Source organism: Stegostoma tigrinum, chromosome 26, assembly GCF_030684315.1.
Source record: "Stegostoma tigrinum isolate sSteTig4 chromosome 26, sSteTig4.hap1, whole genome shotgun sequence".
NCBI lineage: Eukaryota > Metazoa > Chordata > Chondrichthyes > Orectolobiformes > Stegostomatidae > Stegostoma > Stegostoma tigrinum.
The window spans coordinates 5,087,710-5,103,884 of record NC_081379.1 but is presented as its reverse complement, the minus strand read 5'-3'; the positions used below and the strand labels follow the sequence as shown (position 1 = coordinate 5,103,884).

Below are 16,175 nucleotides of genomic sequence, written 5' to 3'. Positions count from 1 at the left end.
GCCTGAGGTGTATTTGATTTATGCGGGGTGTATGACAGGTAAGGCAGATGAACTAAGAGCCTGGATTAATACATACAACTATGATGTTGTAGCTATTATGAAGACTTGATTGAGAGGGTTACAAGACTGACAGCTTAACTTTCCAGGATATAGATGCTTTGGGTGAGATACAGAAGGATGTAAAAGAGGCTAGGGGAGTTGCATTACTGATATGGGAGAATATCAAAATGCTGCTTGGGGAGGACACCTTGGAGGGGGCATCCAACGAGGCTATGAGTAGACTTACAAATAAGAAGGTGCAATCACTTTGATGGGTTCCCAACAGCCAGTAGATGATACAGGAACAGAAACGTGAGCAGGTTATGGAAAAATGTACAATAATGGGATTGTTCTGGAGGAGTGATTTTAACTTCTCCTACACAGACTGGGACTTACTGCCAGCAGCTTGGATGGGGTGGGAGAGAAATTTGTTCGGTGTGTCCAGGATGACCCTCGCTGGATGAGCCTTCCAAGGCGTCCTCCCCAAGCAGAGCTATGATATTCTCCTTTATCAGTAATGCAATACCCCTAGCCCTATTCTTCATCCCTCTCTATCTCACCTGAAGCATCGAAAGGATGAGTTTTTGAAAGGATATGTAAGGAGTCCAACTAGGGAAGGGGCCATATTCGAACTAATATTGGGGAATGAGCTTGGCCAGGTGAAGCACAGCAGGAACAGTGACCATAATTCTGTAAATTTCATTCTATTTATAGATAAAGTCAAGAGTAGTTCTTGTGAAAGCACTAAATTGGGAAAACAACATAATTTCCATTGCTACCAGAATATTCGGCAGGGACGAGAGAATGTACACTAGGGGCAGCTGTTTCAGGGTAAATCCACATCTGGCATCAGGAGAATCTTTTCAAGACCAGTTGATTAGAGTTCAGCACCAGCATGTTCCTGTGAAAATGAAAGATAAATGATGGCAAGATTCAGGAACCTTGGACATCACTTTGTGCAGGGAAGGTTGTGTCTCACAAACTTGATTGAGTTTTTTGAGGAAGTGACAAAGACGATTGATGAGGGCAGAATGGTAGACAATGTCTATCTGGGCCTTAGCAAGGCTTTGACAAGGTCTCTCACGACAGCATGATATAACAAGTTAAGTCACATGGGATCCATATTGAGCTGGTAAAATGGGTACAGAACTGGCTTAGTCATAGAAGGCAAAGAATAGGGGTGGAAGGGTGTCTTCCTTACTGGAGATCAGTGACCAGAAGTATTCCGCAGGGACCAGTGCTGGGACCTGTGTTGTTTATAATACATGTAAATGATTTGGAGGACAACGTAGTTGGCCTGACCAGTAGGTTTATAACTGATACAAAGATTGGGAGAGTTGAAGAAAGTGAGGAAGATTGCCGAAAGGATCCCGCCATAGAAAGATAGACTGGACATTTGGGCAGAGAAATGGCAGATGCACATTAATCCAGAGGTGATGTATTTTGGGAGATCCGATGCAGGAAGTGTAGGTAAATGGCAGAACTCTTAGCAGCATTACATACAGGGAGATTTAGGCATACAGGTCTACAATGCCCTGAAAGTGACAACACAAGTGGATAAAGTGGTCAAGAAGGGATATGGCAGGCTTGTCTTCATTGGGTGGGGCACAGAGTATAAAAAGTTGCCAAGTCATGTTGCAGTTGTATAATTCTTTAGTTAGGCCACATTTGGAATACTGTGTACAGTTCTAGTCACCACACTATCAGAAAGATGTGGAAGCTTCGGAGAAGATACCGAAATGGTTTACCAGGATGCTGCCTGGTTTGGAGGGTATTAGCTATTCGGAGAGACTGGACAAACTTGGTTTGTTTTCATTTGAATGCTGGAGGCTCAGGGGTGACCTGATGGAGGTTTACAAAATTGACAGGCATGGATAGAATCGATAGTCTGAGTTCTTTTCCTAAGTTAGAAATGTCAGTTACTAGGGGACACAGCTTTAAGGTAAAAGGAGAGTCAGCCAAAAGAGATGCAGGTCTTTACACATAGTGGGTGGTAAGTGCCTAGATGATTGCACTGCCAGAAGCAGCAGTGGAGGTGGATACAACAGTAGCATTGTAAAGGCATCTTGACAAATACATGAATAGCCAGGTTAGAGGGACTGGCATGTAGAGACACAAGGTTTTTTTTAAAGTGTAGAAAAGCATCATGAGTTGGCACAATTTTGTTGGGCCAAAAGGACCTGTTCCTGTGTTGTACTGTTCTTTGTTCTATGTCTAAAATACATCTACCTTCTGTATAATTGCTTAGTTTATCTGTTTTCTATTAAACAGTCAAAAGAAACCTCTATATCTAACAAAATTACGTCATTTTGACCTTGAAGTAAAAATACATCACCTTCGGTTTAGTAATAACATTATGTAATAATTTGGACATCTGACTGTCAACAAGTGACAAAGTATAGATTGAACCCTTGAACAACTTCTCTCACCTCAAACCAGATTCTAGTGAGTAGGGAAGACATAAAAGCTTTTTCTGAAGTTAAACCTTTGTTGTAGTTACTCTTAGAAATAACGTAATCACACACATATTTTCTCAAAATCAACTTGTATTTCAAGCAATTTTAAAGATCCTGACATATAAGGAAAGGTATAATCAACATGAAGAAATACAAAAGGTCATACCTGGTGTATCTGCTCAGGTTATGAGCAGAACATGTTAGATTGGTAGGTTTAATGGAAACAATTAAGAATGGCTTAAAATGCCAGCTGTGTTTAGCATTATAATCCTTTAAGCTTCCCAGGTCTACTAAAGTTGACACAGTAAACATTCAATTCAATACACTTTCTGGGAACACACTTAATATTGAGGGTCAAAATTAATCATAGCTATAAGGCACTATTCACAAAAACAACTTGCACACGCTCAAGCTGGGAAAGGCATACAAGTTTAACTCTTAACTTCATCAACTTGTATTAGTATTTTTAAATATTAAGCTCGCCTCTTCATGTCCAAATCATCTGATTTTTGGAAACTGTGAAATGCAACATATAGTTAAACCAATAAACTTCATCTAAGTCAAGTAGTCAAACTGAAAAAAATCTAGTGAAATATCAATTTAACAACAGTAAACTTGCCTATCACAAGCTAAAATATTTCTATTAACAGACACATCATGGGCCAAGAATCCTCTCTTTTAACTTTCTCTCTACAGATTTCTACGCAAAACTCATGATTATGGCTAAGCCTGACAATTTCTCCCTTCAGGCCACATGTTTCATGATTTGAAAAGGCTTTAGAAATGTCCCAAAGGAGGAAAACAGAGCTTGCTTATGGGACAGAAAGAAAATACCCTCCGGTGGTCTACATTCTTGCCAACAACATGACTTCCACAACAAGCCAGCACATTCTGTTAACAGAACAGGAAGAGTAAAACCAACCTGAACCCAAAAGATCCTGAAGACCCTTCCAAAATAATTAAACCAGCTCTATGTTTTACGGCTGGTTTGCAAAACAAAAATCAGGCTTTTTAAACAGTAGACTATTGTACATTGACTTGAATAGAGACTGCACCATGGGTCTAAGAAAATCTGGATTGCACTGCCCCAGCCAAGGTCACAGATGATTTTAAGAAAGTTTTCTTTATCTAATAAACACAGACCAACTATCTAGTTTCTATCCATCAGTCAAATGTCTGAAACCTCCCACTTTTACAAGGGAAAGCCAGGAAGGGCAATACCTCATTTACGTGCTAGTTGTTAACAATATAGAAACTATTTGTTTTCGTCATAAATCTTAAGTGAAAGCTCAACACCATCACCAGAATTAAAATGCAGACGGTTTGCAAAAGCACACAGTTTGAAATCTGATGACTAAATTACTATATGATGTCCATGTTAAATTCAATAGCAGTCTGATTTATATAAAATGCCCAACAACAACAGCAATTAATTACTGAATTTTGTACCATGCAGACTTCGTTTTTGTAGAAATCAGCACCATTGCAAAATGCAAAACTGAGCTTTTTGTTGGAACTATGACAACCACTTGGCAGCGGTCATGTTCCTCAAACATTTTCTGATTTAACATGACAATATTGCAAATTGCAAAGGGGACAACAAATAAGATGAAAAAAATTAGTGAAGTATAGATGTGAGATAAGTAACAGAAATTTTCACTTGCTTAGTTAAATAATTATTGCAGAACTAAAGCCAACTTTTCAATGAAACTGCAGTGATCTCACAAAAGCTTCAGTGTTCAGCTGATGTATATGCAGAAAAGTTGATTTGAGGCACAAGGAAAAACCAAGTTTAGCAAAAAAAGCTACAATGTATTCATTTTAAAAAGCATCATGATTGACAGAAACCATATTCTGGCCCATCGTAGAAGAATCAATTGTTTTAAAACTTCTTGAATTTTAAAACAAACAGTTAAAAAGTAAGAAATGTGTAAAAATGTTGAGAAATATTCCAATGCAGACTACTTTCCACATGCCACGCACAACTTTGTTGTGCACATCATTCAGGGTTATCTCTGAGATCTTACTGTGTGTTTCTACATCAGGGCTTCCCAAAGCAGGGGTCAAGATTGAGGTAGGGCCACAAGCTGAAGTTTTGAGATCCCAAGCTCAGCAGCAGCAGCAGCAGCAGCAATGGCCATCACATTATAACAACAGTGCAAATGCTCAACTAAAAGCCTGCTTTCATGGCTCCTCTACCCAATTCCCTCAGTTCTCATCGAGAAGTCACAACAATTTTCAACTCTTGATATGGGTTATAATGGGGAAAAGTAGATCAAAAACACTGGTCTACATAATGATGATTCCATTTCACTTGATTTTTTGAGATATTTCTCCAAAGACAAAAAAGTAAATAAATGCAAATATTTCACATTACTTCAACTCTGAATTACATATTTTCAGAATGTGTTACTAACAAGTTGCTTGCCGGAGAACTAAAGTGGTGTGAGGCAGCACTTAACAGCTTAACAAATGCATTCAATGCACTGCACCGTGAATTCTCCTCTGCATAGTATTGACTTGAGCTGTAATATTCAATGGATGTGCCATGTGAAACATAGCAAAGCCAAATTTGCTACCAAAGGAAATAAACAAAGTCAAAAGAGAAGCAGCAGCAACCATGTCATTCTTTGCTACACTCGGTTCCTAGTAATCTGATCAAAAAACACTTTTGGGTCTGCCTTGGTTAACACAGGAGCTTCACAGCACAGAAATGCTCTTCAGCTGACATATCCATCTAAGTGTTTATGCTCCAAATGAGCCTCAAACTCTCTGTCATCTTAACATACAGCAAAACTCTAATTTTTATGACCTTTAATGTACTTATTAAACTCATCTTCTCTAACTTGAATAGTTCGCTTTATAACTTGGTTAAGTTCAAGTTAATCAATCAGAACTGACATAGCTTTGGCAAACAGAATTCACGTTTAACTAAGTTACTGGAATTCTTTGAAGAAGTAACTGGTGATGTTGATAAAGGGGAACCAGTGGATGTATCATATTTAGATTTCTGGAAGACATTTGATAAAGTTCCACAAAGTCTATTTAAATAAAACCTCAATGTAGGATGTAGCATATCACCATATCTAGAAGACTGGTTGGTTAATAAGAGGCAGAAGGAATGAAGTGTAGGAATGAAGGGGTCTTTTCAAGGCTGCAAGGTTATCAAAAAATATGCCAGAGGGGTCTGTGCTGGGGCATCAGCTCTTTGCAAGTTATACAAATGAAATGGATGAAAGCACTAAGGGTATGGCAGCTAAATTTTCTGATGACTTAAAAGATAGGTAAGCAAATGAGCTGTGAAGAGGACATGAAATGCCTACAAAGGGATATGAATAGTTTAAGTGAATGGACAAAAATCTGTTAAATTAAGCATAATGAGAGAAAGTGGGAAATAGTCCATTTTGGTAGAAAGAATGAAAAAGCAGCATATTATCTAAATGGTAAGAGGTTGCGGAGAGATCTAGGTGACCTGGTCATTGAATCACACAAGGTTAATATGCAGGTTCAATAAGTAATCAGGATGGCTAATCCAATAAACATAAAATTTCAAGGATAAATGGATGCAAGAGTAAAAAGGTTATGCTTCAGTTACACAGATCATTGAGGAGACTGCATCTGGAATACAGCGTACAGTATTGGAAACCATATGATGGAAGGATGTTAATGCTTTGGAAGCAGTTCAAGGAAGATTTACCAGACCAATACCTGGGAATGAGCGGATTGTTTTACAAGGAAAGGCTAGGCAGGCTATGCCTGTATTCTTTGGAGTTTAAACTAAGAGTCAGCGGTGATTTGATTGAAACATACACGATCCTGAGGGAGCTTAATTGGTTAGATGCTGAAAAGATGTTTCCTCTTCTGGGAGAATCTAAAACTAAAAAGGTCAGAATTTAAATATAAGGAGGTGCTCATTTAAGAAAGATATAGGGAAATATCTTTTCGCTCAGAAGGTTGACAATCTTTGGAATTCTCTTCCTCAAAAGGCAGAGAATGCAGAATCTTTGAATATTTTTAAGGCAGAGATAGATAGATAATTATTAAGGGGGTGAAAGATTAATGGGGATATACAGGCATGTAAAGTTGAGGTTAAAACCAGATTAACCAGAATCTTATTGAATGGTGGAGCAGGGTTGAAGGGTCGAGTGGGCTACTCTTGTTCCTTGTTCATTTGTTTGTATCTCCTTGTAAAATTAACGTTGTTTGCCTTAGGATCAATAAGTAAAAAGAGGTAGTATGTAAGTACAATAAGTGCTTATAAAGGCAAATGGAATGGTGTTGTTTACTACAAAGGGAAGGGATATAAAAATTTTTTATGACAGTCATATAGGCCATTGGTGAGACATATGGAGTGGTGAGTAGAGCTTTGATCTCTTTATTTAACAAAAGGACAAAAACATTTGGAGCAGATTAGAGAAGGATCACACTGCTGATTCCTGGGATGAAGGGGTTATCTTAAGGAAGTAGGATTGTTTTGACCTCTATCCATTGGAGCTTAGGAGATTGACAGGTGACCTTATGGAACTATAAAATATCCTGAGGGGTCTTGACAGGGTAAATGCTCTCCCGGAGTAGCTAGAATAGGAGGCATTAAAAATAAGGTGAGGAGAAATTTATCTTCGTAGTGTTGAGAGTCTGCAATTTTCTTTCCAAGACGATGCAAACAGATCTGCTGAGGCAGACAGATGAACAGAGTAAAATGGTTTGGATGTAGGAAATGGAGTCGAGGCCATGATCACGATCTTACCAAATGGCAGACCGTGCTCGAAGTGTGAATCAGCTTAGCGTTGCTCCTAATTTGCATGCTTAGAAGTGGCTGAACATAAAACGCCAAAACAATGTCACCAATGGAAGTGTTGTGAAATAGATTTTCCCCCCAAAGATCTTACACCTTAATTGATCCCACCTGTACACTAAACTGCCTCGCTCATCACTTCAGAAATTATCCCGTATCAAATAAATGAGTTTTCCATAAAATAATTTCCTTTTAATATCTCTCATGTAATGGTGGGGAATTTATTCTTTACAACATAACTGATCTGCTAAAGCTTCAGGATAACAAAGTGTGGGGCTGGATGAACACAGCAGGCCAAGCAGCATCTTAGGAGCACAAAAGCTGACGTTTCGGGCCTAGACCCTTCATCATCCTTTTCCGATGAAGGGTCTAGGCCCAGGCCCAAAACGTCAGCTTTTGTGCTCCTAAGATGCTGCTTGGCCTGCTGTGTTCATCCAGCCCCACATTTTGTTATCTTGGATTCTCCAGCATCTCCAGTTCCCATTATCTCTGCTAAAGCTTCAGCAGATGTTTTAAGATGACTATCCATAGCTGTAACTGTTGTGGTTTGCTATATTAGAAAGGACTCTTCTGCCCCTCTTCTGCAGCTACAGTCATGCCCAGATGTCCTTCGAGAGGGAGTGTGCAATGTCTCTTGTCACTCTCGATGCCTTTCGAGTGAGCCAGGCACCACACTGGTGGAGTACTTCTATCTCCCTTTCCAACTCCATTTTGATTTAGCCCCCTCCCCCTACCTCTGATGGTCTGAATTGCCCTTAATAGGATTTCCATATAAATTAAGCAATTGTGAAAACACTGGTGATTCACTGGTGGTGGTTGTCACATGAAAAAGGAACCACAAGTGATTGGTGATGGTAATAATAAAGTCCAGCTGTGTGTAAGAGCATTTCTGGACTCAAAAAAGAAAAAAAAATCATAGAAGGGGTTCTTAAGGTGTACAGGTTATGTCCACATTTCTGGGCCAGAAGGCCAAACGTTACCTGTCGTAACATCTCTGAGCAGATTCATTAAAAAAAATAAAGGAGGTGGTGGGGATACTGTCGGAGTTTTGTACTCCTGGGTTTGAAAAAAAATGTTTGCAGCAAGCAACTTTATACTAAAGGCATAAAGGTCAAATAACAGCTCACCTCATTAAAGTTTCATCAGCAATAGTTTACAGCACAAAATGTTCATATTGTCCTCAAAAGGTATTATAATAAAAAAAAACAATGAACGTGAACCTTGTAAAAGGTTCTTGAAATACTAGAAACTATAAGCATCAAATAAATATCAATTTGCAGTCATATAGTAAAAATATCAGTGTACATCACAAAATTAAACAGGAAGCTACACCAGATGGTGTCAAGTCAGTTCACCCGAACTTTGGTCACAGAGGAAGGTTTGCACAGTGGGAGTGTGCACAGGCGACAGGGAGAGGGCACAAGCATGCGAGCACAAGAGACAGAGACAGAAAAATAAATGAGTGAGGCAAATAATTTAGGGAGGAAGTTCGAAACAAAAACAAAGTTTCTGGAAAAGCTCAGCAGGTTTGGCAGCATCTGCCGTAACGTTCTGAGGAAAGGTCACCAGACATGAAACGTTAACTGTTTTCTCCTTCACATACACTGCAGGCCTGCTAAGCTTTTCTGGCAACTTCATTTTTGTTGCTGATTTACAGCATCCGCAGTTCTTTTGGGTTCTACTTAGGGAGAAGATTCCTTTGCTTGGAATCTTATGCACAGATACCAATTGAACCCTTAATGCCAAAAAACAAACCATGACTTATAACTGTAAGTGTCTAATCCATTTTAATCAAAACCTTTCCTTTGCCATCTTTAAAAAAGTCAAACAGAGCTAATACAAAGAGTACACGCACACTGCTGTACGTTTTTTTCAAAATCAAGCAGCACAGTACCTTCTAAAAATGGCAAAAGTCAAACCTCTACCTTCACCAGCTAATTTTTTGAAGTTACTGAAGATATGAGCATTTTGAGTTCTGAAATTTTAACATATTCAAGTACTATATCTCTATCTTGACTAAATTTGGTGAGCAACTTTAAGAAGAAAGAAAATATACCAAGCTGAAAATTCCTAATGGTAGTCATTAAGACAATAAAGCTGTTGTGGAGCTCTGACTATTGAGGTTCACTTTTGTGCTTGCACATTCTTAACTGAATAAATACATCTCGCAACAGATATGGCACATTAATCAGACATCATTGTAGGCATTCCAATATTCAAAAGTAATTCTGAGGAAGTCTGAGGGAGAAGACAGAAAGAAGAGGAAGTTTTGAGAATCGCAGAACCCTTCCGAACTGATTTTCAATACATCATAATGCTGACATTGACCAGTACGTGTGAACAATAGTGAATATCATGTTGAGACAGACTTATATGATGAATTAAAATCTGCAAGTGAAGTTCCAACCTTAAGAACTAAATGTCCTTATAAATCTCAGAGTTGTACAGAATTTGACTAATATTTGGTGAACCGGCCGTAAAGTTCTATAGAACAGATTTCAAGTACACTTCAGGCAATTTGCTAATTCCCACCATTAATTTTTAGTACAGCTTCCATTAAATGCACTGATTTATATCCAAAAGCAGAAGTGAAGCAAACCAATTTGGAAGATGCTACTGAATGACAAAAACCCCTTTGACTTGAGAGTGTATTCAAGAAGGCAAATCCTGCCCTAAATGAGAAAATAAACATACCTTTACTTGCTGCAGGTGAGAAGAGTTTCTCCGAGCCTACATCTGATACCTGTGGGAAAAGTGGAGAAGATATAGTTAACATTTAGGTTATAATCCAAAGTATTACTTGAAAATCACCAGTAGAGGGAAGTGTTCTGCCGTCAAAGCTCATGAGATCATTAGCAATACACACTTTTTAAAAGAGCATAATGTCAATAGATTTCATATATTCTATTTGCCTGGGTTTAACTGGAAAATGAAGTCTTTCAATCCAACTTTTAGTGAGGAAACAGTTGTGGCTGCATTTCAAGGGTTCTTCAAAGAAAAATGCTCTTACATAACAGTCCCATGCGAATAAACAAAATATGGCATGGAAAGAGAGAAAATATGGCTATAAACAAGCTCTAGCTCTTCAACAAATATATTTTCAAATTGTGTGGACAGGCTATTCAGTAGAAAGCAACCCACAGGCCTTGAAACACAAGCCAAAGCTGCCAGAGCCATGATATTTGCACTGCAGGACATGCAATTCATAAGGATTTTGCAAACACTTTCAGTCGACAAATTTCTCGCAAAACTGAATATTTGGAGTTGAAGCAACCAGACTATGGGTTATGTCAGAACTATTTTCACTAATTTTTCAAAAACGCAGGAAGAAAGGAACATATACACTCCATGTTGCACCCCTGGATGGAACTGATGCAGCAGTCGGCAAAGTTCTAGCAAATTTCTTTGATCCCCTCAGCCCCGGCTTACTTAGACAGTGCCATTTAGTCAATTAACCCCATCACTTTGATCTGGTCTCCCCTTGGCGCAAGGGGATTGAACTTCAAGTTTCACATGCCAAGACTTCCCACCAGTCATAAACCTGACTTGTCAGGCTCAGTAAACCTTTTGTACTCAAAATTGATTTTCAATGAAAACCATCTGTGGTTACAGGATTCTCAAGTAACCCAGCTAATGTAAGCAGCTACACAATTTGCTTAATGCCAATGAAGGGTGGTAAGGTAAAGGATTAACAACTATGTTAAAATGGTTTGGGACTCTGAAAGCTGCTGCTCGCTAATTTGGGGATAACATATATGAGGCTTTTAAATGTGTACAATATATTTTATAGGAGGTGTAAACACCACCACTTGCAAAATGACAATTTAGGACTGTGCAGCTAACTCATTATTTTTACTCATAAATTTCTACCATTGGCAATCTGAACATTTTGTTTATAAAATAGAAGCAGCATTCTTAAAAAGGAAATTCTACTACTATAAACAAAAATATTCAAACACAAATCCAAAAACAATCACAATTTGGAGACTTTGAGCAAAGTTAGTAAAAATAGCTACTTATTAAAAAAGGTGTGGATGCATATTCTATTGGCCACAAATCAATCAAACTTCTTTTCATCCATTCAGTTCACATATGTAAACTTGGAAGGAAAATGCTTGTTATATGTTCAAATAATTTCTGGATTGCTCAAAGGCAGTGTCAGCTAGTGATCCCAACACTGGGTTTCTACCTTGATGCAGCAGAGCAATACTGCTGACAAACTGCTGATCGAAAGCTTAAACCACTTACAGTAGCAGCTGCAAGTATACAATACAATTTAAATCCAACCTGCTTAATTGGTTTATGTGGATGATTTTTGTCACAGTTCTAAGATCTAGCAGCTAAAAAATTGCATCAATTGACCCTATTACAGCATTAGCTGCAACAGGTTATATAGCATCCTTTACATAATAAAATGTCCCAAGGCATTTAAAAAGAACACTACAATACAGAGTATGACACTGAGCCACAAAGGAGATATTAGGTTTGAACATTTAGAAAAAAGAGGAGCAAACTTGGGTAGTCAACATGCATTTTTGAAACAGAAAGCATTTTGATAATCAAAGTTCATTTGAGGAAGAAACAATGGGAACTGAAGAAGGGTCTAGGCCCGAAACATCAGCTTTTGTGCTCCTAAAATGCTGCTTGGCCTGCTGTGTTCATCCAGCTCCACACTTTGTTATCATTTGAGGAGGAGATAGTAGGAACTATGGATGCTGGAGAATCTGAGATAACAAGGGGTAGAGCTGGATGAACACAGCAGGCCAAGTAGTTTCAGAGGAGCAGGAATGCTGACGTTTCGGGTCTGGACCCTTCTTCAGAAATAAATCCATTCTGAAGATGAGTCTTGGCCCAAAATGTCAGCCTTCATGCTCCTCTGATGCTGTTTAGCCTGCTGTGTTCATCCAGCTCTACACCTTGTTATCTCCTTTGAGGATATTACTGGTAGCATAGACAAAGGAGAATCTGTGGATGTGATGCACTTGGACTTTGAGAATGCTTCTGATAAGGTTTCACACAATTAGGGGGCATGGGATTGGAAGTACAGGTTGTTCTGCTATAACGCGTGTTTCGTTAAGGCGAATTACACAATTGATTAATAGTGGATGGTATTTGGATAACATGAACTTTCTGCTGCACAGGTGTAGCGGTTTTCCTATAATGGGATTTCTATAGCATGAGTCACACAAGAACGCAACTATTGTGTTATAGGAGAATTACCTGTGGGGTCGTCATTAGTGGACAAAAAGGCAGAGACAAGGAATAAGAAAGTGAATGGGGGGAACACAAGGTGGTTAGGAGCATGTGTGGAAGCTTTAAGATGACTGGGACAGGCTAAGCAAATGGACTAACTCATGGTAGAAGGGGTACAGAGTCAGTTGACTCAGTTGGCTAAATGGCTGGTTGCAGTGCACAGTTACGCCAGCATGGGTTCAGTTCATGGACTGGCTGAGGTTATCATGAAAGACACGCCTTCTTATCCTCTCCCTTTGCTTGAGGCACAGTGAACCTCCGGTTAAACCATCACCAATTGTCTCTCGCCCTTTGGTCTGGTAAAAATAGGATAATTTCACTTTTAGAGGGAATATAATGTATGACGTCACTTTGGCTGAAAAAAAACAAAGGCACAATATTTCTTTAATGGGCAAGTGTTGGGGAATATGAGGTTCAAAAAGAATCCAGGTAACCCTGAGCATGAGTCATTAGAAGTTAGCATTTAGGTGTAGAAAATAATTCAAACCGTAAGTCGCATACTGACTTTCACTTCAAGGAGATTTAAGTGCAAGTCTTACTAGAGTTGTGTACAGCCTTGGTGAGATCTCACCTTGGAGTATTATGCCCAGTTTTGATCTCCTAGCTAAAGGTACACTATACATGGAGCGAGAACAACAATGGTTCACCAGATTAATCTTTACTGCCATTCCAGAGATTATGAGATTTCCCATTTCTACTATCCTCCCAGATCGTGTCTCTGGACCCCCACCACCCTCAGTGTGAAATGAGTTTTCCTCAAATTTCCTCTACTACTCTTGCCCCTCCTTACTGATGTTTCAACTAAAGGGGAACAGCTGCTTCTTATGCACCCTGTCCATGCCTGTCATAAATCTTATACACCTCAATTAGGTCCCCTCTCAGCTTTCGCTACTCTAAGGAAAGCAACCTGAGCCTATCCAGCATCAATTTCTTCACTTAAATGATGGTGAAGCTTTGGAATTGAGAGAGATAGATTAGGTGTAACAAGGCAGGAGTGTAACAAGCCATTAGAACAGTAAAGCTTCAGGTAACAAAGGAACGAATGAAGGTTTCAGAAGGTGAACTGAAGTGGAATTAAATTGCTCAATCTCTCAGAAATGACAATAAGCTGAATTGGTATTGGCACAAATACAGGTTTGGCTCAATGCATGGTCAAAATGAAACCAAGGTTGCACACAAACTGCTTTACACTCAGACTATGGCCAGCTATAGGGACAGGCTTGGTGCTTGGTAGCTAGGGAATGAAGTCTGGGAGCAGGGACTAAAGACAACTGCTGGAGTTTTCCTAATAATTATCTAGAGAAAAGGTCTACCCATCCAGTGGTGGGTGCCATATTAGTAGTCAGATAATTGAGCATCAGTGCAGGAGTCGAACAAAAGAGATAGTGGTGAGGTACAATTGGGTGTCATCCGTGTACATATGAGTAGTTGAAACTTTGCTTCTAGATGAACGGGATTCACATACAGTCACCTGTCCCCTCGTAAAAGCTACCTCTACCCTAGGAAAAAGTCTCTGGCTGTCTACTGTATCTATACCTCTGATCATTTTGTACACCTCTATCAAGTCACCTCTCATCTTTCGTCATTCAGAAGAGATGTAATAAGTCATCTCAGCTTTTTACGATTTCTATGACTTAGATGAGGGAAGCAAAAGCTAAATTTGCAGAGGACACAAAAGAAGTATGTTGTGTTGCAAAGAAGACATATATAGAAAGTTTGAGTGAGTGGGCAAAATTCTGGTAGATGGAATATAGCGTAGGAAAATGTGAAGTTATTCTCTTTGGCAGGAAGAATAAAAAAGGGCAAAATATAATTTAATTGGAGAATGGCTGCAGAATTCTGAGATACAACAGGATCTAGTTGTTAGTGTTCAAGAGTTACAAACAGTTAGGATACAAGTAGAGACAGTAAAACAAAGGCACAATATTTCTTTAATGGGCAAGTGTTGGGAAATATGAGGTTCAAAAAGAATCCAGGTAACCCTGAGCATGAGTCATTAGAAGTTAGCATTTAGGTGTAGAAAATAATTCAAACCGTAAGTCGCATACTGACTTTCACTTCAAGGAGATTTAAGTGCAAGTCTTACTAGAGTTGTGTACAGCCTTGGTGAGATCTCACCTTGGAGTATCCTTTATTATGAAAGGAAATGAACATAAAACGAAGGACAGTATACTTCAGTTACAAGGCACTGGTGAAACCCCATCTTTAATATTGTGCACATTTGTTCTCTTTAATTAAGAATGGAAGGAAATGTATTTGAAGTGGTTCACAGGTAGTTTACTAGATTAATACCTGAAATGAGAATGTTGTCTTGAGAAAAGGTTGAACTGATGGGACATTTTTCCACTGGAGTTTAGAAGAGTGAGTGATGCCTTTGCTGAATTATGTAAGATCCTGAATGGTCTGACTGCTCGCTTGTAGAAAGGATGTCTTCTCTCAGTCCAGAGGTAGGGGACAATGTTTAAAAATTGTATAAAGGTTAAGGGAAATATTTTCTTTTAGAGGGTTGAGACACTTTGGAACTTTGCCTCAGCAACTAGTGGAGGTGGGGCCATTGACTATTTTTAATGCAGAGGCAGATCAGATGCTTATTAGGAAAGGGAATCAAAATTATCAGTGATAACTGGGAATGTGGAAGTTGAAACATAAGCAGCTCATTCATGATCTTATTGAATGCCAGACCATATTCAAGGGGGGAAAATAGTCTACTGCTACTTTTAAATTGTATGTTCAAATATACAAGGAGAGGCGATGGCCAGTGGTATTATCGCTGGACTGTTAATCCAGAGACACACAATGTTCTGGGGACCCGGGTTCGAATCCCACCATGGCAGATGGTGGAATTTGAATTCAATAAATATCTGGAACGAACAATCTAATGATGACCAGGAATCCGTTGTCGATTGTCAGAAAAACCCATCTGGTTCACTAATTTCCTTGAGGGAAGGAAACTGCCATCCTTAATTGGTCTGGCCTACAGACCCACAGCAATGTGGTTGACTCAACTGCCCTCTGGGCAATTAGGGATGGACAATAAGTGCTGCCTGGCCAGTAATGCCCTCATCCTCTGAATGAATAAAGGAAAAAAAAAATGCGGAATTGGAGAAGATCAAGATTAGATCCTGGGGGTGTAGGCTCCAATGGAAAAATGTCCAAGAGAAGTCATTGCAATTGATAATTTGCTAAGATTAGATGGGTAAGAATGGAATTAAGTGTGAGTCGCTCGTCAGAGTTGGATGACAGCAGACAGGCATTAGAGGAAGACAGTGTAGTCAGCCACGCTAAAGGCTGCAGACAGGTCGGCAAGAAAGAGGACCTGTCTCTAGTTCAAACCGACATTGCAGAAGGTCACTCATTCCCACCTTCAATCAGAAGTTAGCCACTGAATTCTTTACAAAGAGAGCTGACAATGAGATATTCAGATCCAAGGAAACTGGTGATTGTGCACATATGCATGGCACACTTGGCATTTGTAGTGGCTTTCTGCTGTGTAAGTACAGTACAATGAGAGTTAGGGGAAACTAGAGTAGTTCACATGTATACAGATTGTATGAACATGCACATTTCAAACTGCAATCAACAGACAAATATTAGAAAAATTCAACTGAACCAGCAGTATCTATGGACAGCCA

At 39.2% G+C, this 16,175-nt stretch overlaps 1 protein-coding gene across 14 annotated transcripts in view; it reads right to left on the bottom strand.

Moving 5' to 3' along the window:
• Positions 1 to 16,175, bottom strand: part of fbrsl1 (fibrosin-like 1) — a 955,204-nt gene that overhangs the window by 105,875 nt on the left and 833,154 nt on the right. For all 14 annotated transcript variants that reach the window (XM_059654893.1, XM_059654894.1, XM_059654898.1 and 11 more), the window contains one exon: positions 9,985 to 10,033. In XM_059654893.1, the coding sequence (XP_059510876.1) occupies positions 9,985 to 10,033 (49 nt within the window). The remainder of the gene's footprint in view (positions 1 to 9,984; positions 10,034 to 16,175) is intronic.